The sequence below is a fragment of the Aethalodelphis obliquidens genome, unplaced genomic scaffold (assembly GCF_003676395.1).
Source record: "Aethalodelphis obliquidens isolate GAN/ISIS:26980383/991018 unplaced genomic scaffold, ASM367639v1 scaffold7, whole genome shotgun sequence".
In the NCBI taxonomy this organism is placed as follows: domain Eukaryota; kingdom Metazoa; phylum Chordata; class Mammalia; order Artiodactyla; family Delphinidae; genus Aethalodelphis; species Aethalodelphis obliquidens.
This window is the reverse complement of record NW_020837951.1, coordinates 47,256,276-47,282,072: the sequence shown is the minus strand read 5'-3', so window position 1 is coordinate 47,282,072 and position 25,797 is coordinate 47,256,276. Positions and strand designations below refer to the sequence as shown.

Sequence of the window (25,797 nt, the reverse complement as noted above, 5' to 3'; positions counted from 1 at the left end):
TGTGTTCTTTTGTAAATTGGCTGTCAGTATTTTAAATGTATTATAATGAATGAATATATATTATTAATAAATTAATGCTCTACAGGCTCTTTTCATCTTATAAAAAATTAAATGCTATGTACAGGGTAGACTTTAAGTTTCAGAAATCAGACAAAAGTAGGTAACACTTAGGAAAGAACTTATGAAGGAGTTAGAACTAAAAAGTCAGTAAATACAACTTCCAAAAGCAGAGGGAAAACCCTCCAGGCTAGGAGAATAATACATGTAAAAGTATGACAGTTGAGAAAGAACTAAGGCAAAGGTACATGGTAGAAAGGAAGAAAAAAAAAACAGGCAAAGGGGAGGATTAGATAAATGAGAAATTTAAAAATAAACCTGTTTAACAATGTATAGAAAACCATTGTAGTTCTTTTACACATGGAATAAAGAATGATGCAGTCATTTAGGCAACTGCATATAAGCCTGCACTGACTTGGAATTACATCAGAATCTGATAGTACTGATGATTTTAGAGCACAGTAACTTGGTAACTTGTGTACTACTGAAGAACTTTATTTATTTAAATCTTAAGCTTTCAAAAACAAACCTCAAACAGGCATACTCTTCAACCTGCTACATGGAGGTACATCAAACACACATTATTTAAAAAGCAGAAGATTTAACAAATGGCTATATGGTGCACAATGTATAAACCACATCCTTTAATTAAATATCAACACATGACTACATTTAAAGGTAATTGTTTCTCCAAATTAGTAACACATAAAACTTTCTCCCACACAAAATAAACTAAAGGTAATCTTGATCTACTGGATATTTTAGTTAATAAAAATTGTCTTAAATTTTCCTTTTAATGAGGCAAGTAGCAAACAAAGTAAATACTGCAGCCATTTTTTTGTTTGTTTTCTTTTAGAGACAATTTCTAGAATAGGTCTGAAAAGTATTTTAGTAAAAGCTGATACAGAACAATGATGTTTCTGATGCTGTATGCCCAGTGATGCAACTGGAGAAAAGTGGGATGGTGGGAAGGGGAACAGAAGATTGCAAAAACAGTTGAGGCAAATCCTTGATACTTGATTTGAGAAGAATCTGAGAGCTAGTTTTAGATACATGTCTTGTGTATCTCTGGTGTAAATACTTGTTTGGGAGGAGGAAGAAAACAAGCATTAAAGATGGGTAGTCCACTCATCCTTTCAAATGTCATCAACTGGGTTACTAAATATCATCTTAGGCATGAAATATTAAATTCATCTAATGATTTTTGGTATTGCATACAATTTTTACCTTCTGAAGAAGTCTTGTTTCACATTATATGTACCTCATTTTTATAAAGTAAAGGAATGGTAGAAACAGCACCAGCTGAGGAGTTAGGGAACTCAGGTTCTAGTTACAACTCTATTTAAATGAGCTCTTATGCCCCCAACTACCTCAATTTTAATGTGAGAAGATTCAATTATAACATCTAGAGCTTTTCCAGCAAGAATATTTTATTATGCTAAATCCTAATTCTCCTCTGTAATCTGCCTGGATTTGGGGGGCATTGTATCCTATGTTCACAATGTTGCTCTTTATACAACTGGATATAATTCCCTTCCTCTCCTTGACCCTATAGAAATTTGATTGTTTATTCTATTAAAAATACCAAGAATATAAAAATAGCCTCTGAAGTATAACATTTTTAAAGAGAACAAAAATTGTGAAACCTGTGGGAACATTATTGAAATTAAGTTAAAACAGTATCAAACAGGTAGTTTTCAATGACCTCGACCTCAATATTGTAAAGTCTAAATAAATACTAAACGGAGAGTTCAATTTGGAAAAACAATTTCTTTCATCCTTTATTGCAGATGAGAACACATGCAATTCCTTTGATTTACTGAGGTTACCTTTTCCACTCTTTTATAGTAATTCCTGGCTTTTACAAATAAAGGAGTGACCAGGGTTATGCAGAATAACACAGCAGAAGGAACAACGTAGAATGTGTGAGTAAACGAACAAATGGAAAATATTTGAGAGTAAATGTGAATTTACTTCCATTCATATGTTCTCCTAACTTACAATTTCTTTTCTACATAGCCTACAAAGTAATCTGCTCAAGAACTCCTTGATAGCTTCCTGCTGTACCTGTAATAAAATCTAACTTCTCCACAGGTCCTTAAAGGCCTTGTGTGACCTGGCCTTTGCTTACGCCTCCAAACTTATCTTGATACTTTCACCTCTATGATTGCAGACTCCCTCACTCACCCTCTTTCAGTTTCTTGAAAGCTGTTTCCAAGTCAGGATTTGCACACTTGCCTCATTTGCTCCCTCTGACCTCTCAATATTCCAGTCTCAAATGCCACTTTTCCCAGACGTCTTAAAAGCCTCAAATCTAAATTGTTATTCTTCCTCATAGCACCCAGTTCTTTTCGTTTACAGTTGAATATTGTGATCCCTGCCATGTATGCTTAATTGATTAATGCCTACTGTCTTTACTATGATGTTAGTGACCATGTGTTTTCTTCAGCAGTATACAGGCAGCACCTGATCAATAATAATTTACTAATGAAATGAAAGAGAGAGTAAAGAAAATAAGAACTTTCAGTTATACCTAAAGACCTGACAGAACATAAACTGAGATAGATAATGCTAAATATAATTAAAATAGGTTTTGTTTTGTTATTCTGAACCAGGATTCACAACACTAACGTGTGTAATTTATGGCTTGAATCTTTCTGGAAACCATAATAATTAACAAATTATGCTTCTATTTACATTGCACTCTATGCATTAAAAAAACACCTTCTGATATACTTAAAATCCTTAAGAAAGGTAGTTAAATAAGCAGACCAGTAAGTTAAGGATAATTACCACATGTACATTTTACTAATGTGCTAATTGGGGATGTTTTATCTGGCTAATACCCATTAACTGCAATAGCAAATCCATTTTCCTGATTATAAAGCTATAATACTATATTTTTCTTTATTAAGTTATATCACGAGTATCTTCTGACAAGGCTAGAAAATCCTTTTTTAAAAGTTATTTGAATAGTGGCAAAAAGAAAAAAAGTTGAAATGCTTCCAAGTTGATTAATTTGGGAGCCGTTTTAGCGAGCCTAGTACTCATGAGTTACTTTGAAGAGTTAATTTAAATTTTGTATTGGCAAAAACTGAACATTCTCTGCTACTGACAGTTTCTTTTGGGATGAAATGTGTGCTAGTGGGAAGAATTTATATTCTTAAAGCATTCACTTTTAAATGATTTGGGCACTTAAAATAACTGAGTGATTCACTCCTGCAGCCCTCAGGTGGAGCATATTGTCCCTAAGTGATATATCAGTCAGTGCCCCACTGTAAGCCCCTGAACAGTGATTTTTTCCCCCCCTGTATTACTAGTACTACTTTCCAGTGCCATCACAGGCAGAAGCAGAACTTCAAACTTAAAGAGAAGAAGATGGAACTAAGTCAGTTCTTCACTTTGATAGGAACTCTAAAAAAATAAGATACACATGTGTTGATTAAAGATGTACTGTTAAAATTGGTTAGGCAATATTTACACTTCTATAAGCAAATAAGTTTATGCATCCAGGATAATATTCCCAAAGTGGGACAAGGTAGGGTAGTAAGCAATGGTACAAAATATCTGTTAGAGCAATTTGATTTTCTATTTCTGAAGGTATTTAGATTTACAGCGGCTTTCAGCAATTTAAAAAATAAGCCATAATACAAAAAAACCCAGAAGTATCTAAGAAATTTACAAAAGGAAACAGTTTGTGAATCAATGCTTTGAATTTCTAGGAGTTGCTTTTGTTTATCATTTTATTAATTTCTTACAAGTTTGGTAATGAGAACCCTTAGAAATCAATTTGCAGCAAAACAAAATATGAAAGAAGTTTCTAATATGGGGGAAATACAATATTTAGTTTTTTTGAACACAATAAAATATTCAGCTATAACAACTGAAGTTTGTTATACAATGGTAACAATGTACTATATTTTTGTATATATATAAGTTTCATTTCATGAATCTTTGTTGGCATGGGTGGTTTGAGGGCTGGTACTGGCCTATAATCAAGTTTTTACCATTCTTCAGCAAAATGAGAAAAGTTATGGACAAAAGTAGTGAGTTAATAAATTTAAAGGTTTGCCCTCTATTTGGAGATTATAGCCTTAACAGTTTTCTAACATTAAAATATATCTCTTCTTGTGAAAAATGAAACTCTTGTAAGAAACTAAGAACTGGTAATAGGTACTAAGTTTTTATTTTTGAAGTGATTGTACTGAGCAAAACTTCTATTGGTAGCCTCTCATTATCCTTCCCCCTTTTTGGAAATTTCACTGTTCCCCTCAAAAATAAAAAATTTTACAACTATGGGCTTTGAAATTAGATATAAATGCAATCAAATCACAGCTCAGTTACCTTCTAAGTTGTGTCGGCTTTAGACAAATCACAGTACTTCTCTGAGCCTCAATCTTATTTGTAAACTGTGCAGAGTTACTGGGAACATGAAATGAGACATCTAAATTCCTGCCATACTAGATGCAGAGAAGATGTTCTTTTTACTTGGAAAATGCAGGCATGTATTTTATAATCCCTTTCTGGACCCTCGAAATCAATCAAATCCTGACTGTGCGAAGTGTCACTCCCTCAGGACCAACTCCTCCACACATATTCTGGAGGGTTCCAATGCCTCTAGCATCTTCAGAGACCCTGCCTAACCAGTTATCCTCTCTGATGTTTCCTGTATCTTCAGCCTCTCCTGCTCTTCTGATCCATCTCTGCTGTTTATAAACATATTCAAGAGTCTCCTCTTTAAAAAAAAAAAAAAATTGTATATATCTAGATTCTACTACCTTCTCTGACTATCTTTCAAAATCAAACTTCTTTACTTCTCATTTTCCACTGTTCCCCATGAGGGCCAAAATGAATTGTGATCTAACATCTACCATGAAGTTGTTGATCCATTTAGGATTACCGGTAACCTCATAATTTCAAGTGCATTGGGTATTTCTTAGTCTTCCTTTTACACAATCACTTGTGGAATTAAACACCATCATCCTCTCCTTTCCTTCTTGAAACTAACTTCCAATCTAGGTTTTTCTGGTGATCTTTTCAAAGGTTATACTACTATTATTATTACTATTATTTACAAATTGCCTTTTATTGTCCTCTTATCTTTTGTTTAACTCGCCCAAACCTATGCTTTAGCTACAACTTTGGTCTTTTGCCTTCCTGTCTTTTGTTCTCAGCCATACCCCTGGCTTTAACTACCATTTATACACTGATGGTGTCTAAATCTAAAAAACTAAACCTAAATCTCTAGCACAGACCTCTCCCTTAAGCTATAGACCCTGAGTATCTAAATCTGTATTTCCTTCCCTCCTCCTCCCTCCTCCTCCCTCCCTCTCTCTTCAGTTTTCTCATTCAATCAAGGCCTAACTCCTAGGTACCTCTCCATCCCCTCAGCCACATCTTAGCTCAACCACTTTTCAACTTATTAAAAAGTCACTCAGTAGTATCTATCTCATACCCCTCTAATGCACATTCTACACTGTTGCCAAGTGATTTCATTTTTTTGTTTAAAATCTTTCAATAGGTCTTATATCCCTCTTGGATTAATCTAAACTCTTTAACATGTCATACATGATTCCCCCACCCTCTTCCCTTCTTGGCATCTATCCTTATTTCTGAGTACTTCCTTTTCCATTCATTCTACTGAGCATTTAGATAATCTTAGGTGCAACATTATTTTGTGTGTGCATATGCATGTATTAGGTCATGAAAGCAAAACTTCTTATGGATTTTAACAAATGAAAAATTGAAAGCAACTACCCTAGGGAATTCTATCAGAATGTCTTCCATGCATAATTTTTAAAGGTCTTCCTCACTCCCATTAACTTAACCGCCCTAAATCTTCATTAATAAAAGTGACAGTGAGGTCTGTTAAAAAGCTGTGAATGAAATGTAAGCTTGCCAAACCAAGTTACCGAATGGCATTATTTTCTCGTTAATAGCTGATGTGTGGAGAATAATTTTTACTTTTTAGGTGTGGAGATGGCAAAGCTAAAGAGTGAAAAATTATCAGTACACCAAGCAGGATACTAATCAGAAACAAAAAATCTAGGCTACAGTTTGCTGATGGAATTTGGGGGGGGGGCAGTTTATTACAGGAATTATTTCAACTGCTTTTAATTTTCAAAACACATTTAAGAATAATGTAAATTCAGAAGCCAAACAAATTTGTTGCATTAGATAAACTGATAATGTCTTCTACTTTTGTTCCTGGAGGCGTTTTCTTTTATTTCAGGTTTGTTGGGATTGGAATGGAGACTTGCCTACACCAAGTTAATGAGGTTATTTCAACGTCTCTTTCTTCTTCATCCTGACCTACATCAAGCATATACTTATTCTCTTAATCCTATTCTTTCACTGTGGCTACATTCTAAAAATAAATCTTAGTTAAATATGCTAAGACAGACATAATGAAAAGAATTTCTTTAGCAGTATGTATTTTTAAGGGTAAAGACCCCTATCTCTATTGCCATAAAAATCAAGTACAGAGTGCTACATGAAACTACATGGCAGGGGGCTGGGGCAGGGAGGGAAGGAGGTAGGGGCTTTTACTTGTTATCTCCTTTAATCTTAATAATACTTTTCTCAGGTTATCATCCCTTTACATATGAAGAAATCAAGGCTTCAGGTTAAGTCAATCAACTTGTCCAAGTTCACACAACTTATTAAATGGGAGAGCCAGGAACATAGTTTTAACTTGACTATATTCTGTCCACTCTTCCAAGATTATCCACATGGTTAATGCCCTCACTGCACATTGTGCTCATTCTCCCCTTCTCAAAGGGGAGACCTATTTAATAGGTCAAAACTTCCTCGTTTGATTTCCCCCTTACCATTCTCTACCTTTTCTTTAGAAGTTATTTATCGCTTTCTAACATATTAGATATTTATTGTGCATATTGTGTATGGTCCTCTGCTAGGTGGTAAGCTGTAGAAAGTTAGGGATCTTTGTTTATTTTGTTTACAGATGCACCCCTCAAACCTAGAAGAGTGACTGATAGTAGACACCAGCCCATTCTTCCCTTCCCACTTTTCATCTTTAACTGTACAAGGACTTGTTTAACCATTTTCACCTTTAATTCCTGGGAAAACAAAACAGGACCTACATCTGAGCCAAATTAACATTAAAATATTTTAATTTAGTTTGAAATTCTGTTAAAAAATTAGGATAATAAGTATCATTTTGAAAATTCTAGGCAGAATAAAAAGTGATGACAAGACACATAAAACAAACTGTAAAATGTGGAGATGCAAATGATGAAAGATTAGTACCTTAGAGTACCTGCTCACTTTCTGTGATGTTTTAGAGGCCGAATGTGAGACACAGATGAAAAAAGGAATCAGAGTACTCTAAAAGCAGTGGTTCCCAAACCTTTTATTAAAAAAGTCAAATTGGGGACTTCCCTGGCGGGCCAGTGATTAAGACTTTGCCTTTCAATGCAGGGCGTGTGTGTTCGATCCAAATTAAAAAAAAAAAAATTGGAATGACAAGAGTTAACAAGTTTTAATTTTGCCACAAAGGGGTGTTACAAACTAAATATAATATACTATCACTATAATTTCATAAGCACACATTAACATAAAAATAATTTCAGTATAAAGGGTAGTCATTTTTACTGAGTAAATTTAGATTCACAAACACCTCATTTATAAAAATAGCTCCATGTGTATTTAAGATTTACATGTGAAAAAGTAAAACTTTTAAAACAAACTATAACAGAATCTTTATAATCTCAGGATAGAGAAGATTTCCTTTAAAGAGAAAAAGCATAATCATAGAAGAATTTGACATTAAAATTAAGAACATCTAGTTACCAAAAGATACCATACTTACAGTGAAAAGGCATGCAAATGACTAGAAAATGTCTGTAAAGCCTACCAAGCATTGCTATCCAGAATACATAAAAAGCATTTACAAATCAATAAAATAAACCCATAGAAAAACAGAATAGGCAATTCATAGAAGGAACATGAATAGCCAAAAAATAAATGAAAGTGTTCTCAACAGTGTGACTAACTGGGGAAGATACAAAAGAAACCTACAATGAAGTAACATTTCATACTCCTCATAATGTCAAAACTTAACAAGTCTAAAGTATCTGGAAGGTGAGAAAACAGACCCTTTAATCCATTACTGATACAAATACTCTGGAGAGAAAACTGGTAGTTATCAAATCAAGTTGAAGAAGCAGCTCCTACCCTGTGTTCTAGCAATCTACTACTAGATTTTTATCCCAGTGCAATCTTTCTCAATAATGGCTTTTTAGTTGTTGTAACGAATGGGGGTACTACTGTATAGATACCAGGGACACGAGGCACACTTGGTGTGTAAAGATAATGCTGTGACACGTCCCATGACTTTTGAACATTCTGCTGGACAATCATTTAAGGGAACAGAAGGAAAAAATAAGGTCAAATATTAATAAATAGGATTTAACACAAAGTATATTTGTATTGTTTTAATATAGGTGAAGATTTTAAAGAATGCAACCCTTGTGTAAAGAGAGAAGACTGCACTTTTATTTTTGTTCCAACTTTACTGAAATTAGTTATTTCAGAAACTCCCTTATCAGTATCAGTGCCTCTGTTGGTATTTGAATGGCCAATTCAACACACCTGTTTAATCTGCTTTAGCAGCTGTCCTATTCATGGTGATTCTATCCGTGCAAAGTATCTACTACTACTATTTCTTCTAGCAGTGCTTCTTACACTTTAAGGTGCACTCAACTCACCTGGGAATCTTGTTAATATTCAGCACCTGAATCACTAGGGTAGGGCCTGAGGTTCTGATTTCTAACAAGCTCCCAGAATTCTAATGTTACTGGTCTACTATCACACTTGGTAGCAAGATTACAGTGTGGTTGAGCCTGAGCATTGACACAGTGCAATACATTACTTTGTTATAAATTACTTCTTTATTTTAGTCAGGGCATTACTTTATTTAAAATATGAATGTAAGTTTATTATTATGAATTTCATTTTAACAGTAATGAGAAAGTTGTAAAATATTTCTTTAAAAATGGGATATAGGTTCAAGAACCACTACCCTAGAGGAAGCCTTGCACATGCACCGAAGTAAACATATACCGGAATATTCCCTACGCACTGTTTAATAAGCAAACAATTGGAAACAACTAAAATGACCAACAGAAACCTGATACAGTCACATAATGAAACACACACCATATGACAGTAAAAATAAACTAGAGCTACCTGAATAAACATAGATAAATCTTGGCATGATCAGTGAAGAAAGCAAGCTACAGATACAAAATTCATATTTAAATAGTCTTAAAACCAATCAAAGAAAAACCATATAGGGTTCATGGATATAAAGGAATGTAGTAAAGTATAAACGGAAGGATGCATGTTAGCGGCTGGGAGTGGGGAAAAGAGGGAATAGGATTTAAGAGGGGTACCAAGTACAGAGGAAGTTTTGTTTTGTAGTTTTAACTTTCCAACTGGGTAATGAGTGCATGAATATTCATTATATTGTATATTATCAACACTTACATTGCTATATTATTTCTCATTTCACCTCAGTTGGCGAAAACTGTTGGGCCTAGACAGATGTTTGGAAAATACTGCTCCAAAGCAAAGATTCAGGACTAGAAGTCAGAAGACCCAGATTCAAGTCTCAGTTCTGGTTCTTACAAATTGTGTAGCTTTAGGCAATTCAAATAACGAACTTCTCTAGGCTTTATTTCATCTGTAATAAAGTCATAAAGCATCATTTTTCCTCTCCAACTCACAAGGCTGGGTTTGAGAGCCATATCGCTATGTGAGAAATCTTTAATAGGATAGGAAAGGTAGGAGTAGGTAGGAGTAATTTTTGAGAATTAAGAGCAAAACCTTGGATATATTAGAAATAAAATCTATCAGTAAACAAACCAAGCAAGTCCATCTGTCACTCTATTTTCTTGTCATCACTGATTCTAAAGATATGACACCAAATTATATTTTCTTAACAATGGAGAAATTTTGAGTTTATCACTTCCTAAGTGATGGCATATGGATAGACAGTCTCCCTATTATAACTATGTTTCTTTATCGTAATTCTTCACCAAGGAACTGAAATTCATGATACCAAAACAAAATTGCATTAAAAAGTACTCTTATTAACTAAAACAATCAATGTCACATAACCAGAGGAACTGTTGGTTCTCACTGCCCTTTCTACATAGTGAGCAGATGCACATTTTATTAGTCCTATATTACAGATGGAGAAACTGACTCAGATGTGGGATAGCTTGCCTGGAGCTATATAGACCAATTCAGCGACAAAACTTGGAACAGACACTAACTGCCTAGTTCTTCTGTGTTCATTAAACTACCAAAAACATTACTTTGCCATAAATGCTTTATGGCAATTCTGTATGTCACAGGAAATAGAAAATTCTCTGTCAGATGTCATGCACGTTTCAAAATGGGCAAAGATACTCAAGGAAACAAGCCACTTATCAACTACAGTACTGCACAGCAAGTGACAAGATTAAAACTGCCTAGGCCTGCTAAAACTCTAATCCTATCCTTGACAATTAACCTTATTAATTCTACAGCAGGAGAAAAGAGAGGTCAAAATATAGGTGAGGGTTTCCTCCTGGATCTCAAGTAATATAGCAATTATTGCACAACAGGGACCTTATTTCTTTTATAAGGTGAAACATGTCTATCTCCACTGCTCTTCTTTAAGTAAGCCTCCACCCCCTACTCCCAACCAAAGAGTTGGGCACCCAAATTAGAACACTGGCAATTATGATAATTATCAAAATATTGGCTCTGATTAGATATTTGATAAATCACCCAAATGAGTTTATGCTATAAACATTTGAGACAAACTCTTCATAGAGAAAAGTTCATTTTATTTTAAGTCTTTTTGTTAATGTAAACAGATGGCTGCTCTTACAACACGTACCTGACTTTTTACTCAGACTCATTACCTAATGACTAGTAGTTTTAAATGACGCGAGATTTCCAAACTTTTAATTTATTGAAGCCTTAAAAAGAATTCAATGAATTATCTTACGGATCAAGTACTGCATATTACAGAAAAGTTTTAAACATGAATACCTTTTTGTAAGCTAACAGCCAAAATTTAAAGGTCACCCTCCCTGTATTCCGTTACTCATCCTTCTGCTTAACAAATCCACTTCGCGCTGACTTAAATTTATGAGTCATTTAAAAAAGTTATATCCTGGCGTTGGCAGAAATCTCCACGGATCAAAGCTCTGAACATTTCTTTCTTTTTTTTTTTTTTGAATAAGAAGCCAGGGTTAAACTCTCTTCTTTACAAAAGCCCTTCACAACAGTACAATCTAACTTGACAGTACAATCTAACTTGACAATCTAACTTTTCGTTTCAGGGTTAAAAAAAATTCCAAAGAAAAACTCTAATTTTTCAATTCAAAAACAATTCCTGATGAGCCTACCCTAGAGTTCGAAAACAAGTAGAGTTCAACCACCGAGAGAAAACCACCCTACGGCGGCGGACCAGAATACACAAATCACCAAGCACGGTGCACAAACGAGCTAAAGTCTAGTCTGGCACACACGAGGACATCCAGGAGACAGCCTTCAGGCGTCGCGACTCTCACAATGAACCAGGGAGCGAAATGTGAACCTGGACCCATCTTTCCGTCCACAGGGAGAATAGCAAAGGAATGAAATGAGGCCCTTCTTTGCAAGGAGGACCCAAGACCTTTGCCAGTCCGTCTGTCCGTCCCTCTCCCGCCCCCAGACTCCCGCAGCCTCACCGACTACGAAGACTTTCCTACCTCTCCCCTTCACCGAACCAACAGAGAATCTTCTCAAAAACCCAGCCGCGATCGGGAGTGGCTTCTCCGCCTTTGCCGGCGCCGAGAGGCATCCCAGTCGCCAACAACAAAGACGCCTCCCGCTCCCCTCCCCCCGCCCGGCCCGGGCTCGTCCCTCCCGCGCTGCTGCTCCGGGCCTAGCGCCCCCTCCCCGAGCCCAGCCGCAGCGCCCCGGCCCCCCGTGACCCCACGTACCTGCACCTGAGGGCCGCAGGCAAGCCGTCAGGCAGAAAGGGCCAGGAGAGAACCTCTGCCGCCGCGCTGTCCTCTACGAGGCGCGATCCGCGCTGCTGCCGCCGCCCGGCCTGCGGGCGGGCCCGGCCAAAGAGGGGGGACGAGGGCGGCAGCCCCCGGCGCCGGGACGAGCAAGAACGGCGGCGCCCGAGGGGGCCGGCTCGCGCTCCCGAGTCTCGCCTCGCGCCGGCCCTGCTCCTCCACACGGGTTCGCGTTCTGCTGACTAACGGCCTCGGCGCGAGGCGCTGGAGCGGCCGCCGCCGCCGCCGCCGTCGGCTGCTGTTGGGCCTCACGTCCCGCGCGGCCGTGGTCGCTGCTGCCGCAGCCGCCGCCACCTCCCTTTCTGGCACTGCAGACACCACCCAGACCCAGCCAGGTCTTTCTTCTTTTTAATCCTCCTTTCTTTGCTCCCCTTCGGCCTGCCGGCAGCGGGGTTCGCTCTCGTGGCGAGAAGGAGGCTGGAAGGGAACCCAGGGGCTAGCAGAGAGCTCACTAAGCTAGGAGTTGGTCACTGTCTGAAGGAAAGTGCCAAGGCTGACCCGGACTCCAGCCTGCGAGCGGGCCGGGGGTTGGACGCAGTCCAGTTTAGCCCGACTTCCACCAATCACAAGCCGCCCAGAGGAGTAGGGCGCCCGGAGAGGCCGAGCTGAGTCGGCAGGAGGCGGGGATTGCGGAAAAGAAGAGCCAATAGGAGCAAAGTTTTCCCTCCCCTTCACTTGGGCGGACTGCCACATTCGGACCAATGGGGGAATTCTCGCTTCGAAGAAAGTGGGATTTTTCGCCGGGTTTGAGAAAGAGGCTTCGCGGATGGGGAGGGGTAGAGACTGGGCTGAGTAAAAGACCCTTGCTGGAGCTGAAGGGCCGAAAGGTGTCCTTTGACCTCCGCGAGGAGTCACGTGGGATGCCGGAAGCGGAGGCAGAAATGCTGGTTAAGTTCCTTCCGGGTCGGAGACAGAAGCGTGAACTCCGTGGAGATAGTTCCTGGTATCCTAGGCTTGGCTGCATCTTCCTTGTCCCAGCTCGAGGTGGTTGTGGTTTCGGCGATGAGCTCCCAGAAAGGGAACGTGGCTCGTTCCAGGCCTCAGAGGCACCAGAATACGTTTAGCTTCAAAAATGACAAGTTTGATAAGAGTGTTCAGACCAAGGTAGGAACCTGCCTATTACACTAAATCTGACTCCAGGGAGGAATGGTTCAGTGGAAGTGAGAGGAGTTGGCTCTCAGGAAGTGAGAGGAGTTGGCCAGGGCAAATGCGGACCGCAGCCCAGAGTTAGTTTTGGCTGCAGTGTAGCCTTTTCTTTGACCTGGATGTGTTGTCTCCTTGTAAATATATTTGGCGGTCAACATTTGACTAATTGTACTGAATGAACGGGGCCCTCATCAAACCTAAAATGCAAAGGGAAAATTGAGTCGTTGAACGCTCCCATTTGGATTACATATTTGCAGTAGGAAAACGAGGATTATGACGCTAGTGTCTTTTTCAAATGTTGCACCAGGTTTATGCAGTCACTGTTTCTTTTTGGAAAATCCCAGGCCCATAGGTTTGTAGGGAGAATGTGAAAGCTCTTAAGCCCTCTTAGCCCCAGTGTCCACACCAACATAATGGGAATTTCTCTCTCGTTTGTAAGATTGTTTTGAGAATCAAATTATTTGATGAATGCAAAACTGCTTGTTTTGCTGTTTATATTTATTTAGCAGATTTCTTTAAGCTGGAAGGAAATTCAGACTGTATAGATAGCCAGAGCTCTTGGGTTGAATACAGCTACTAATTTGCTGTTAGGTATTTCTCCCTCCTCACTTAGCTGTATGGAGGGGAGATAATTGAAGACAAGAGCAGCTTGGGGGCAGCCGCCATCATATCAGATAAACCTGACGTTAACGTAAACTGGAGCTCAAATTTGCTAGGTGTGTGGCTTAAGCAAGTTATTAAATATTTAATTTCTCTGAGTCTTACTTTGGTCTCAAATGAGAAACCCGCCTGTATTGTTGAGAGGTTAAATGATATATATAAATGATCTGGACCATTAGTGTCCAACAAGTGATAAATTTCCCAACATTGGCTACGCAAGAAAAGTAACTTTTTTTTTTTTTTTTGGCTGCGTTGGGTCTTTGTTGCTGAGTGCGGGCTTTCTCTAGTTGCAGCGAGCTGGGCTACGCTTCGTTGCGGTGCGTGGGCTTCTCATTGCGGAGCACGGGCTGTAGGCGCGTGGGCTCAGTAGTTGTGGCTTGCGGGCTCTAGAGCGCAGGCTCAGTAGTTGTGGCACATGGGCTTAGTTGCTCCGCGGCATGTGGGATCTTCCAGGTCTGACGATCGAACCCGTGTCCCCTGCATTGGCAGGCGGATTCTTAACCACTGCATCACCAGGGAAGTCCCAAAGTGACAGTTCATGGTAACCAGTGACTTCCTTTTTCTTTCCTTTCTGTCTTCACTATACAGATATATAATTAGCATCTTTCATGTACAGGGTCCCATGTGCATGTGTATACAGTGTTCAAAAGAGTTGACTCTGCCTTCAAGGAACTTATGGTTTTCTGGGTCATGGGACAATAAGCACAGAGATATATAATTATAAATTATGATGAAGGGAATCACAGTTGAGTAAAGAAGAATAAGGAGGGATATTTTCAATTGGGTGCTCAGAGGACCTCTCCTTTCCCTTAATTAGGTTCAGATTCAGAAGGAAAACCTGGAGCAACGTTTGGGAAGACTTTCCCAAGTTTGTGCCTGTCATCAATAGGTAAACCGGAGTAAAAAAGCTGTGCTATTCCAAATAGATGTCTATCTTGCCCTGTATTCTTACTCTTAAGTTTTTTCACAAGCATTTACTGCTGATTGTTTTTCATCAGGTGATAAAAAGCAGTTTTAATAAGTATTTAGCTACAGTGTCGCTTACTGTGCTTGTTGTCCTTTTAAGTACAGGACTTCTTGAACTTGTACTTCTTGTTCTAGTACTTCGTCCTAGACTTCCTGTACTTTTCATCGTGTATTTTCTGGTGTTATCTAACAACCATGTCATTATGGTCTGAAATGTTTTCATGAGTCTCAAGTTCAGTTCCTGAGTTTCATTTTGTTTATCACTTTTATCATTAATTCCTTTGTCTCTTTTAAATAGTGAGGAAGTCTCATTCGTCCATTGGTAGAACCACCAGGTGCTTTGTTATTGGAAGTTCTAACAAAAATAGCAAGAAATATTTTACTGAGGAAGATCATTAGGTTGATTGTTCATCTGTCTGATGGAGGACTAATAATTGGCTGCATTCATGGCAAATTCTTGAACCAGCTATGTGTAGCTGTCTAAAGCCAAGATTTTGTCAGAAGCATCTGACCCTGTCTTCATTCCTGTGCTTTATACCAGAAAGATGTTTTATTCAGCAACATCTAATAAAGGAGTGGTAAGATGTGCATGATTCTCTGTAACTCTCCTTGAAGGATTGTAGTAACAATTGACTACTTGTACCTCATTATTTTGACATAGTCTTGCATGATGGTTCTCCGTCTCCTTGTCTGCCAAGTAGTTTGTCAGGACTGAAATTAGAAGTTGGATAATGACAGCTGTTTTATTGGAAAGTTTATCTAAGTAAAGCACCCGCTCCCAAAAAGACACAGGTGATAACTGTCTTCATATACTTGAATATATTCCAGAAGAGGAGAGAAGCTTCGCATTCCAAATGGCCAAACTTGAACCAACGGGTCAAAGTAAAAGAGATAGGTTTCAGCTCAATATAAGGGAATTGTCTTAATAGTGAGGAGCATGCACTAGAATTTTGTAACCTCCCCGTCACTGGGGTTATTAAAAGAAGCCTCTATGGCCATTGGCCTGCAGTGCCCTCTCATGACTTGCAGAGGTGAGGTGGAGAGGGGAGTAGGTTTAAATCTCTTCTAGTCATTTGGTACTAAAATATTGATTGTATCGATATCAAGCTTGTGTCCCTTATTGGAAAGGCAATAATGTGTAGTGGAAGGAACACTGGACCAAGAAAAAGCCACATTTTAGCCCCAGTTCTGTTGTTTTTTTTTTGCTTTGTGGAAGCATAAAGCATATGATAATTTATGTGGACTTGCAGTTGCTCAAAGCTTAAAAAATTAATTAGAAAAGAAATACATGTTTGTTGAAGAATATTGAAACAACAGAGAAATGTATAAAGTGTAAAAGTGAAAATACCTTTTTCCAGGCCTGTTCCTCTTCAGATGTAGTCACCGTTAAGAGTTAGATGTGTATGTTTTTAGACATCTAAGCACAATATAGTACATATGAAATAAAATGCATTTTCCCTTTCTCATTTAGAAAATTGAGTATGTCAGAACATAGAGATTAAGCTCATTCTTTTTAATGGGTGTATAATATTCTATAATATATATGTAGAGTAGCTTATTTACTTTCCTATTAATAAACATTTGAGTTGTTTTCAATTTTTCACTATGACAAATAAAGTTGCAGTGAATTCTTGTATTCACATATTTGTTCCATATCAGTTATTTGGTACCAGACATTGTGGTAGATACTAGGGGTATAAGGTTGAGCATAATATACAGCCATGCCTTTAATTGAAGCTTATAGTTTGGTGGGTAAGGTGACGGGCATTAATCAAATAATCTTTTTGAGTATGTTAATACAAATGGCAGTAAGAGCTAGGAAGGAAAAGTCTAAGGGAACCTTGAGAGTATCTAGCAGGAAGTCTTGAGTAAGTTTGGAGGGTTTAAGAAGGCTTCCCTGAGGTCTGAAGGATGGATAGCATTTAACTAATGAAATGGGAAGAGCATATATTATCTTCTTAAGGATGCTGTTTGTTTCATATGTGTAGTCAGCATTGTTTTTACTAGCATGTCTGAAAGTGTTAGAGCCACAGGATCACATGATTTTGTTAGGGCAGAAGTCAATTTCGTGGTCAATACTAGATCTCACTTTTAGGGGGTCATAGTGTACATTAGCATAAAACACTTAGATGTTTTGCAGTTAAAAAAAAAATTATTTAGCCAAAACTTCCCTGGCTGTAGACTTTGGTTTACATAATACCAGTTAAATGTGAATTAATTTTGGGGGGAACACACTCATTTTGGGAAACTCTTGTTACTACCTTGAAATGGAAAAGGAAAAGGAAAATCTGAGGTTATACTCTCTAAATAGTTTTGGAAATAAAGTTTTGTTAATAATAGACTAATGCTATGTACTTAAGTATGTTAGCATCTGTGAATACTTGATATGTATTATCTAATTTGATCTTCAAAAATAACCCTAAGACAGGTGCTACAGTTATCCCATTTTGCATCTTGGGAAATTAGGACTCAGAAGTGAATGATGTGCCCAAAGTTATATTAATAGCATGTGGCTGGCTATGCATTGATTAGGTGTAGCCTGTGCTGGGAGACCTTAAAGAACGGGTAAATTAAAAGTCCCTTTTTGTGTCTGTGTGTTGGTTGTTGTTTTTGAATACTGTGTTTTTGTCTATAATAGAAGCAATGTGATACCAGATTAGGGTTGGAACAGAGATGAGCTTTATTGACACTACCCCTAAATACTACCTGTTTGAAATGTTCGGGGGAAAGAGTCTCTTCTCATAAAGTGTGGCCCCCTGGAGTGTCACATATCACAGATATGGGCTGGTTGGAGCAGGTCCCATCTAATCAGCCAGGGCTCTGGAGCAGGGGTGGGGCTCCTCACTCATTTTGTGTGAAAGCCGATGCTAATTCCTTCAAGACCCTCAGCTCCTAGTTTAGGCAGAAAGCTGTCTTAAGTTTAAGGTGATATGATTACATTTATACAGCAGAACAGGATTCTGTGTTTACAAGCACCTTTATTCACAATAGCCAAAAAAAAAACAAAACAAAAAACAAACAAAACCCCCACAAATATCCTTCAACAGAGAATAGATAAACAGATTGTGTCAATCATATAATGAAATACTCTGCTATTTAAAAAAAAAGCTACTGATACATGCAAGCATGTAGGTAAATCTCAAAAATATTGTGTGGAAGGAAAAAAGTCAGGTGTTTCTCACATCTATAGAAATCTGAACAGTAGTTGCCTTGGGTGGTGGGGGAATTGACTGGAAGGGGTTCAGGACAACTTTCTGGAGTGACGGAAACATGAAGGTCACAAGCATTTATTGAAACTCATTTAATTGAGCATTTAAGGTCTGTGCATGACACTGATATAAATTTTACCTCAATTATAAACAGATATGACCGCAGAATGACTGATTAACTACTCAGATGTCATGAAGTTCTGTTTTTGTTGTTTGCTTTTTGTTTGGGGAAGTTGTAGAAATACTACCTATTATCAGTATGTTTTAAAAAGAAAACTATTTTTTTAACTTCTCCAGAAAGAAAACAAATGACAGGTTGACATTCTGTCATATTGAATATGTTAGCTAACCATAAGTCAAATTAATTCTAATAGTTGGCTTCTAATATTTTCCCATTTTTTAAGCTTTTATCTACAAACTCCAGTCATGACCCTTAAGTTAAATATTGTCTCTCTGTAAGAGAAATACAGATGGTCGTTACAAAGTGGATCTTGGGAACTCCTTGGTGGTCCAGCGGTTAGGACTCTGTGCTTTCACCGCTGAGGGCGTGGGTTCGATCCCTGGTTAGGGAAGTAAGATACCACAAGCCATGTGGTGTGGCAAAAAATAAAAAACAAACAAAAAACAAAGTGGATCTTGTTCATAAGATTATTGAGCCTGGGGCTTCCCTGGTGGCGCAGTGGTTGAGAGTCTGCCTGCCGATGCAGGGGACACGGGTTCGTGCCCCGGTCTGGGAGGATCCCACGTGCCGCGGAGCAGCTGGGCCCGTGAGCCATGGCCGCTGAGCGTGCGCGTCCGGAGCCTGTGCTCCGCAACGGGAGAGGCCACAACAGTGAGAGGCCCACGTACAACAACAACAACAAAAAGATTACTGAGCTTGGATCTTACTTTTCCTAGATTGACTCCAGGATAGAGTCATAATAATTTAGTTGGCCATGATCCCTGACACTGTAAGATGAATGAATAAAACCTTGCTATGGAAAAGATACTATTGATAAGGCTCATTTTGTTCAGGTAGCTTGGAATCAAGTCATATGGGATCTTTGTCCTATCTCCTCTAGCCCAAAGATGTTGTAATTTAGGAAATGGTCTCAGATTGGTTTGTGTTATCTCTGATGTGAGTAATTTTGGTATGAGTTATGAAGTGCCAGTCATGGGAATAAGTGTTATTTCTTTTTTTTTCATTTAAGACAGGGAATACTTTATTCAAACCCATCAGAGAAATGGATAGCTTGGATCTATAACAAAGCGTCGTGTTTTAAAGCATAGGTCAGTAATTGTACATGAGAGTGTACACTGCTACATACAAATTAACTGATCAGACCACAACTTTTCAATGTTTAAAACAGAATAAGCTTCCCTGTAAAAGCAGCACCTTTGTGACATTTTAACTTTAGTATTCCTCTCCTTCTTCCTCTCCCTCTCCTTCAACAGAATCCACACCAACCTCCTCATAATCCTTCTCAAGGGCAGCCATGTCCTCACGGGCCTCAGAAAACTCTCCTTCCTCCATGCCCTCACCCACGTACCAGTGAACAAAGGCACGCTTGGCATACATCAGGTCAAACTTGTGGTCCAGGCGAGCCCAGGCCTCAGCGATGGCTGTGGTGTTGCTCAGCATGCACACAGCTCGCTGTACTTTGGCCAGGTCTCCACCAGGTACCACAGTGGGAGGCTGGTAATTAATGCCAACTTTGAAGCCAGTGGGGCACCAGTCCACAAACTGGATGGTACGCTTGGTCTTGATGGTGGCAATGGCAGCATTGACATCTTTGGGAACCACATCGCCACGGTACAACAGGCAGCAAGCCATGTATTTACCATGGCGAGGGTCGCATTTCACCATCTGGTTGGCTGGCTCAAAGCAAGCATTGGTGATCTCTGCTACGGAAAGCTGTTCATGGTAGGCTTTCTCAGCAGAGATGACAGGGGCATATGTGGCCAGAGGGAAGTGGATGCGAGGATAGGGCACCAGGTTGGTCTGGAATTCTGTCAGATCAACATTCAGGGCTCCATCAAATCGCAGGGAAGCAGTGATGGAGGACACAATTTGACCTATCAACCTATTCAGGTTAGTATATGTTGGGCGCTCAATATCGAGGTTTCTACGACAGATGTCATAGATGGCCTCATTGTCTACCATGAAGGCACAATCAGAGTGCTCCAGGGTGGTGTGGGTGGTGAGAATGGAGTTGTAGGGCTCAACTACAGCTGTGGAAACCTGAGGGGCTGGGTAAATGGAGAACTCCAGCTTGGACTTCTTGCCATAATCGACAGAGAGACGTTCCATCAGCAGGGAGGTGAACCCGGAACCGGTTCCCCCACCAAAGCTGTGGAAAACCAAGAAGCCCTGAAGACCTGTGCACTGGTCAGCCAGTTTCCGAATTCGGTCCAAGACGAGGTCAATGATCTCCTTGCCAATGGTGTAGTGACCTCGGGCATAGTTATTGGCAGCATCTTCCTTGACTGTGATGAGCTGCTCGGGGTGGAAGAGCTGGCGGTAGGTGCCAGTGCGAACTTCATCAATGACCGTGGGTTCCAGGTCTACAAACACTGCCCTGGGCACATGTTTGCCAGCGCCTGTCTCACTGAAGAAGGTGTTGAAGGAGTCATCTCCTCCCCCAATAGTCTTGTCACTTGGCATTTGGCCATCAGGCTGGATGCCGTGTTCCAGGCAGTAGAGCTCCCAGCAGGCATTGCCGATCTGGACACCAGCCTGGCCAACGTGCATGGAGATGCACTCACGCATAGTTGCTGTTTTGTGGTTGCCGAGCAGATGGCGGAGAGGAGGAGGAGAGGTTGTTGCTTCTTACAGCGCGACTCTTAGGCGGTGGATGTAAGAGAACCTGCCAAGTGTTATTTCTTAATCAATGGATTTCAACAATTAAGGTTTAAATGAGTGAGTAGCCATTAAACAAATCTGCAGCTGGGCAGAAATAGATTCCACTGTAGTTTCAAGGTAACCATCTTTGGCATTCTGGAGATCACCTGGGACCCCCTTTGATCTTTTTTCCAGATTGGGAAGTGCTCTTTGATATATTTCACCAAGGCTGTCTATTACATGGATTGAAATTAAATGTATCCTCCCCCCAATTGACTTCTTATTAAATTCAACATACTTTTTCAATTGACAAGGTGATTTAATCTATGGTGTGCTGGGCATTATGATACATAAGAGTATTGTACTAAATAAAATCATAGTGCTAGTGAATATTCACTGTTTTGAATGTTTTGAAGTATAGTATTCCGTCTTTTACACAAAATAATCTCATCCATGTTTTGGGATATTTCATTATACCTACATTCCCAAGGTGCTTCCACTTGAAGCCAATAAATTGATTTTGCATGTTTCTTATTTTTGATGCCTGCTACAGTTGGTTTTTTCTACATCAACCATATGTTGTAGACATTTCATTTTATGTACAATGAATGACAACTGAAATTAATTTGTCTTGATTTGGTCTATGTGTTAAGGAATACTACCATACTCACTGTAGGATTATAAATTTTTATAATTACATTGTCAACACTTTTTTCTACATGAAGTTAAATACTACCCTGTTAGAAATAAAGTATTCTCAGAATTCTTCATCTAGGTAAATTAGTTCACCTGAGAGAGAGAAAGTCGTAATGTATATTAACTCTTCCCCAAATGGGTCATTTTCCGTTTGGAGAAACACTGTGTAGTACGGAGTGGCGCAGTTGGACAAGGAACCTCAGGGATGACAGTTACAGACTGCTGCGGCATTTGTTATTTTAAGCTATAGGACTCTCCACACCTGCACAAGTGTTATTGTGAGGTCACAGGCAGGTGTACAGAGAATTGTGTTTGTCCTCAGAGCAACCCTGCTGCCCGCTCACTCCAGCCTAATTGTTATTGATCTTTTTCTCACCATTGACTTTTGTGAAAGGAAGAAATGAAATGAGAAAGGGGATAAACGGATAGCTAACATGCCTAAGATTCCTTTCTGAGATTTTCCTTATCACTCCAGGCCAAATAGCACTTAAATATACTGAATGAATTGAATAAACATTCCTCTTCTGAACTTGTCTATGTATGCAAGGCCCTCTACATGCAGGTGATTATCATTAGGATTCTTTAGTTGCTAACTTAAGCAAAAAGGGAATTTATTGGAAAGATACTGAACTGCTCTCATGAAGCTTAGAAAAGGTGTTTGTTAATTTGTTTCGGTTGCATTTTTAGTGTCGAGGATTCCCAAGTTGGCCATTCTTGCTGGGAAATTTTATACTCATTTGCTTTATGTAGATCCTAACTTGATACAATCCTTGAACTTTTCAATGTCCCCTCCCCTAACCCTTCCAATTTGCCTCCTGGAACTGATAGTTTACTATCATCAAACAGACATAGTGTTGAAAATAAAATTTCGTTCACTTTCTTGCCCTGACTATTCCTGGGAACTCTGTTTCCCTGTAGTCTTTAAGTAATGATGTTTTTTTCACCCCACATCTTCAACCCCTCATTTAGAACCCTTTCTCCCATTCGTTGCTTTAGTCCATTTTTTCCTTGCTCAGAACCCCAGCTCTTCTGAAATGCATGCCATCAGACTATTTTCCCCTCCAGATCCATCCTTACCTCCTCGTTAGTACCCGGCTCACTGCTTTTCCACAGTTTTCTTGTCATTAGACTTAGTGATTGCTACAGCCACATGGATAATCAAACATCTGATCTCACAGCTTTTAGATCCCCCCACCTCAGAAATCTATTCCCATGGTCAAATGTTAAACCTCATTGCTGGTAACTGCTCCTCTTATAAACTTAAAACAAGCAAACAAACAAAAAGAACAACAAAAAAACCCACTGTCTACTTACCTGGTTTCCTTATTCCTGAAATAATTTTTTTTTAACTCCACTGGGTGCTCATGTGCATTAAGTTTTCCACTTTCCACTGCACCTCATTCATGTCCTTTTTTCCCTCATCTAGCTTGGAGACCATGTTCTATCAGTACAACTGCTCTTTTGCATGTACTTCAAATCCCTTATCCTTCTTTCCTTCTGTGGTACTTACCTGACAGAATCCTAACCTTGCTTAGATCCAGCTTTCTATCCACCATCATATCTACCAAACTACCTGCATCTGTACCCATTGTAAGGCCGGATCTTAACAAACGGCACCGCGAAACAGGAAAGCTTCAAGTGAGCTTTATTAGGGAGCGCTCCCGGGCGAGGTTCACTGGTCCAAGAGAAAGGGGCCAGAGAAGTCGCACGCGGGCGAGGGTTGGGCAAGATTTTATAGGGGAAGAAGGGAAAGGGGTGTGGTGAATCTGGGAGGGCGCAGGGTATTCCTTATTTGGTGGTCTTTTCGGGTATCCTAGGGGACCGTTAGTCCCGCCCCTCGAAAGGGGGAAGGCTGGGCCGGGTGCAAAGTCCCCAGGTCAGTTCCTGGAACTGGGTGGTCCGGAATGTCTCCAGGGCAGTTTCTGGAACTGGGTGGTCCGGAGAATTTCGGTCTGATGAAACCTGTGAATCTGATTGTGTTCCCCTGCCTCGGGCCAGTTGGCCTTACACCCCTATACTCTCCTTCCTGTTACAGTGGATGAAGTGCCTGTCTCTGCCTAAGACTGGTCCCTTTCCTTGCACCCTAGAGCTCATTTCTTCTTGCCTACCTTAGGACTTAAAGGCTTAAGACTTCTCATTTGTCCATGTTCTGTTGCATCATCAATCTTTCCATCTGTAATGGGTTATTTCAATTAAAAAAAAAATCCTCCTTAGATAAAACCCATGTTCTTTTCTGGCCCCACCCTACTTCTTTCTTCTTTATAAGAAAAGCTCCTGGATCTCCCATTTCTTTACCTCCCATTTTGTTCTATCCCTATTTAAATAATTTTTGTACATACCATTCCACTAAAAGCACCCTTGTCAAGGTCATCGATCTCTGTGTTGCCAAATCTTTGTTAATGCTCAGTACTCATCTCACTCAGTTGATCAGCAGCATTTGCCTCTCCAGCACTGTCTTGAAATGATTTTTTTCATTCAGCTCAGTCCATGACTTTACCATCTTTATGCTGATACCTTCCAAATCTGGAACTCCAGGCCAACCTCTCTCCTAAGCTGCAAAGTTGTATATTTAACTACCTACTTGACCTCTATTCTTAAATATCAAAAAGGTTTCTTAAGCTTAACATGGCAAAGAAAGAACTCTTAATTTTTCTCTTTCAAACCTTTTCCTCCTCCCGTGCTTCCCAACTCTGTAAACAACTCCACTATTTACCCAGTTCCTCAAACCAAAATGTAAGAATTACCCTTGATTCTTGGCCTTTTCTCACATTCTGTGTTTCAGTTTGTCAGCAAGACTGTCAACTATTAAATTATCTTAATTTTCATAACCTCATTATTTTGGTAGTCGGCTTTTTGTTAGAAGACTATGGTTGACTGAGACCTTTTTACCAAAAAGGATAGTCGAATAGGTTGATCTCAAGCTGTGAATTAGAATTCCAAAACTGTCAATTTAGGCCATCATTCCTATACCTAGATGTGGTCTGTTTTGTTTTGGTTTTGATCCAGTTACTTTGAAGAATAAAAATATTTTGAAGTGCATCCATTGGGTAGGAAAAATTTTTTTTGTCAGTTTTTGTCAGATTTCAGATTTGGATTTTTGGCCACAGATATCAAGCTCTTATTCAAGACAGTGGCAGCATGGTGTGGTAGAAAGACATTGATCTTGGAGTGAAAAGATTTAGGTCAAATTCTCTAGTATGTACTGGCTCTGTGGTCTTAGATAAATTTCTTAACTAGTCAAGATCTTAGTGGGTTTAGCTATATTGTGAAAGTTAAGTAAGGTTTATGAAAATGCTCACATGGTACCTGGCATGTAGTGTTAAGTATTCTGTAAATGCTGGTCCATTCCTTCATCTTACTAAGACGTTCATCATGCTTGTACTACGCCCTCAGTAATGCCCTTCCTGGTTAATCCCACTGGAATGTCTCACTCCTTCCCTGTGGCATTTATTGCTCTCACCACACATATAGTGCATGTCTTATTAGTTATTAGTATATATGTCTTGGCTTCTTTCTCTCTCTTACGTGTACATATACAAATGCCATCTACCTCTGGCGGGAGGGGCTCAAGCATTTTTTTTTTTAACTACTCATGGTATACTACGTAATATGTAGCAGCAGTTCAGTGCTCTGGAATGAAGGAATGCAAATCAAGTAGTTCTTATTGACATTGTACAATTGATTGTTGGTCTTTGTTAATTCATCTGTCTTTATTGACATGACATCTGTCTTATTGTTATGTAGCAAGCATTTGCAAAAGATGAGTATGGTATGAATCCTTCATTCAGGAATCTCAGACTAGTAACTACTCTAAAAAGTGAAAAAAGGTAAATATGGAGCATTTTCATTTATTAAACTTTTGTTGAAGTATAACATACAACATATAGAAAGTGCAAAAATCATAATAGAGTTCAATGAAGTTTCACAAACTGAACCCAGTCAACTCAGATCAAGAGAATGTCACTGACCTCTCCTATTCACCACAACTCTCTCCTCTAATAACCATTATCTTGATGAATATGAAGTATTTTTAAATAACCTTAAAGTCACGGCTTTTGGAGTCAAAGGAGAGAGAGTTATAGGTGCCTGGATGACCAGCCTTTCTTTACAGAAATAGTATTAGTGGATGTAGGCAAGCATCCTGATGGATCATCTT

At 39.3% G+C, this 25,797-nt stretch overlaps 3 protein-coding genes across 3 annotated transcripts in view; 1 reads left to right on the top strand and 2 right to left on the bottom strand.

Moving 5' to 3' along the window:
- ABHD17B (abhydrolase domain containing 17B, depalmitoylase) overlaps positions 1-12,666 on the bottom strand; it is a 38,409-nt gene extending 25,743 nt beyond the window's left edge. Inside the window, exon 1 of the mRNA XM_027105699.1 lies at positions 12,063-12,666. The gene's annotated coding sequence lies outside the window, so the exon portion shown is untranslated. The remainder of the gene's footprint in view (positions 1-12,062) is intronic.
- Positions 12,667-12,787: 121 nt separating this feature from the next.
- CUNH9orf85 (chromosome unknown C9orf85 homolog) overlaps positions 12,788-25,797 on the top strand; it is a 63,207-nt gene continuing 50,197 nt past the window's right edge. Inside the window, exon 1 of the mRNA XM_027105701.1 lies at positions 12,788-13,247. Coding sequence (XP_026961502.1) covers positions 13,146-13,247 — 102 coding nt within the window. The 5' untranslated portion in view covers positions 12,788-13,145. The remainder of the gene's footprint in view (positions 13,248-25,797) is intronic.
- Positions 19,298-20,969, bottom strand: LOC113620054 (tubulin alpha-1A chain-like). Its single transcript, XM_027105698.1, has one exon. It carries the CDS (start codon positions 20,871-20,873, stop codon positions 19,518-19,520), a length of 1,356 nt encoding a protein of 451 aa, XP_026961499.1. The 5' UTR covers positions 20,874-20,969; the 3' UTR covers positions 19,298-19,517.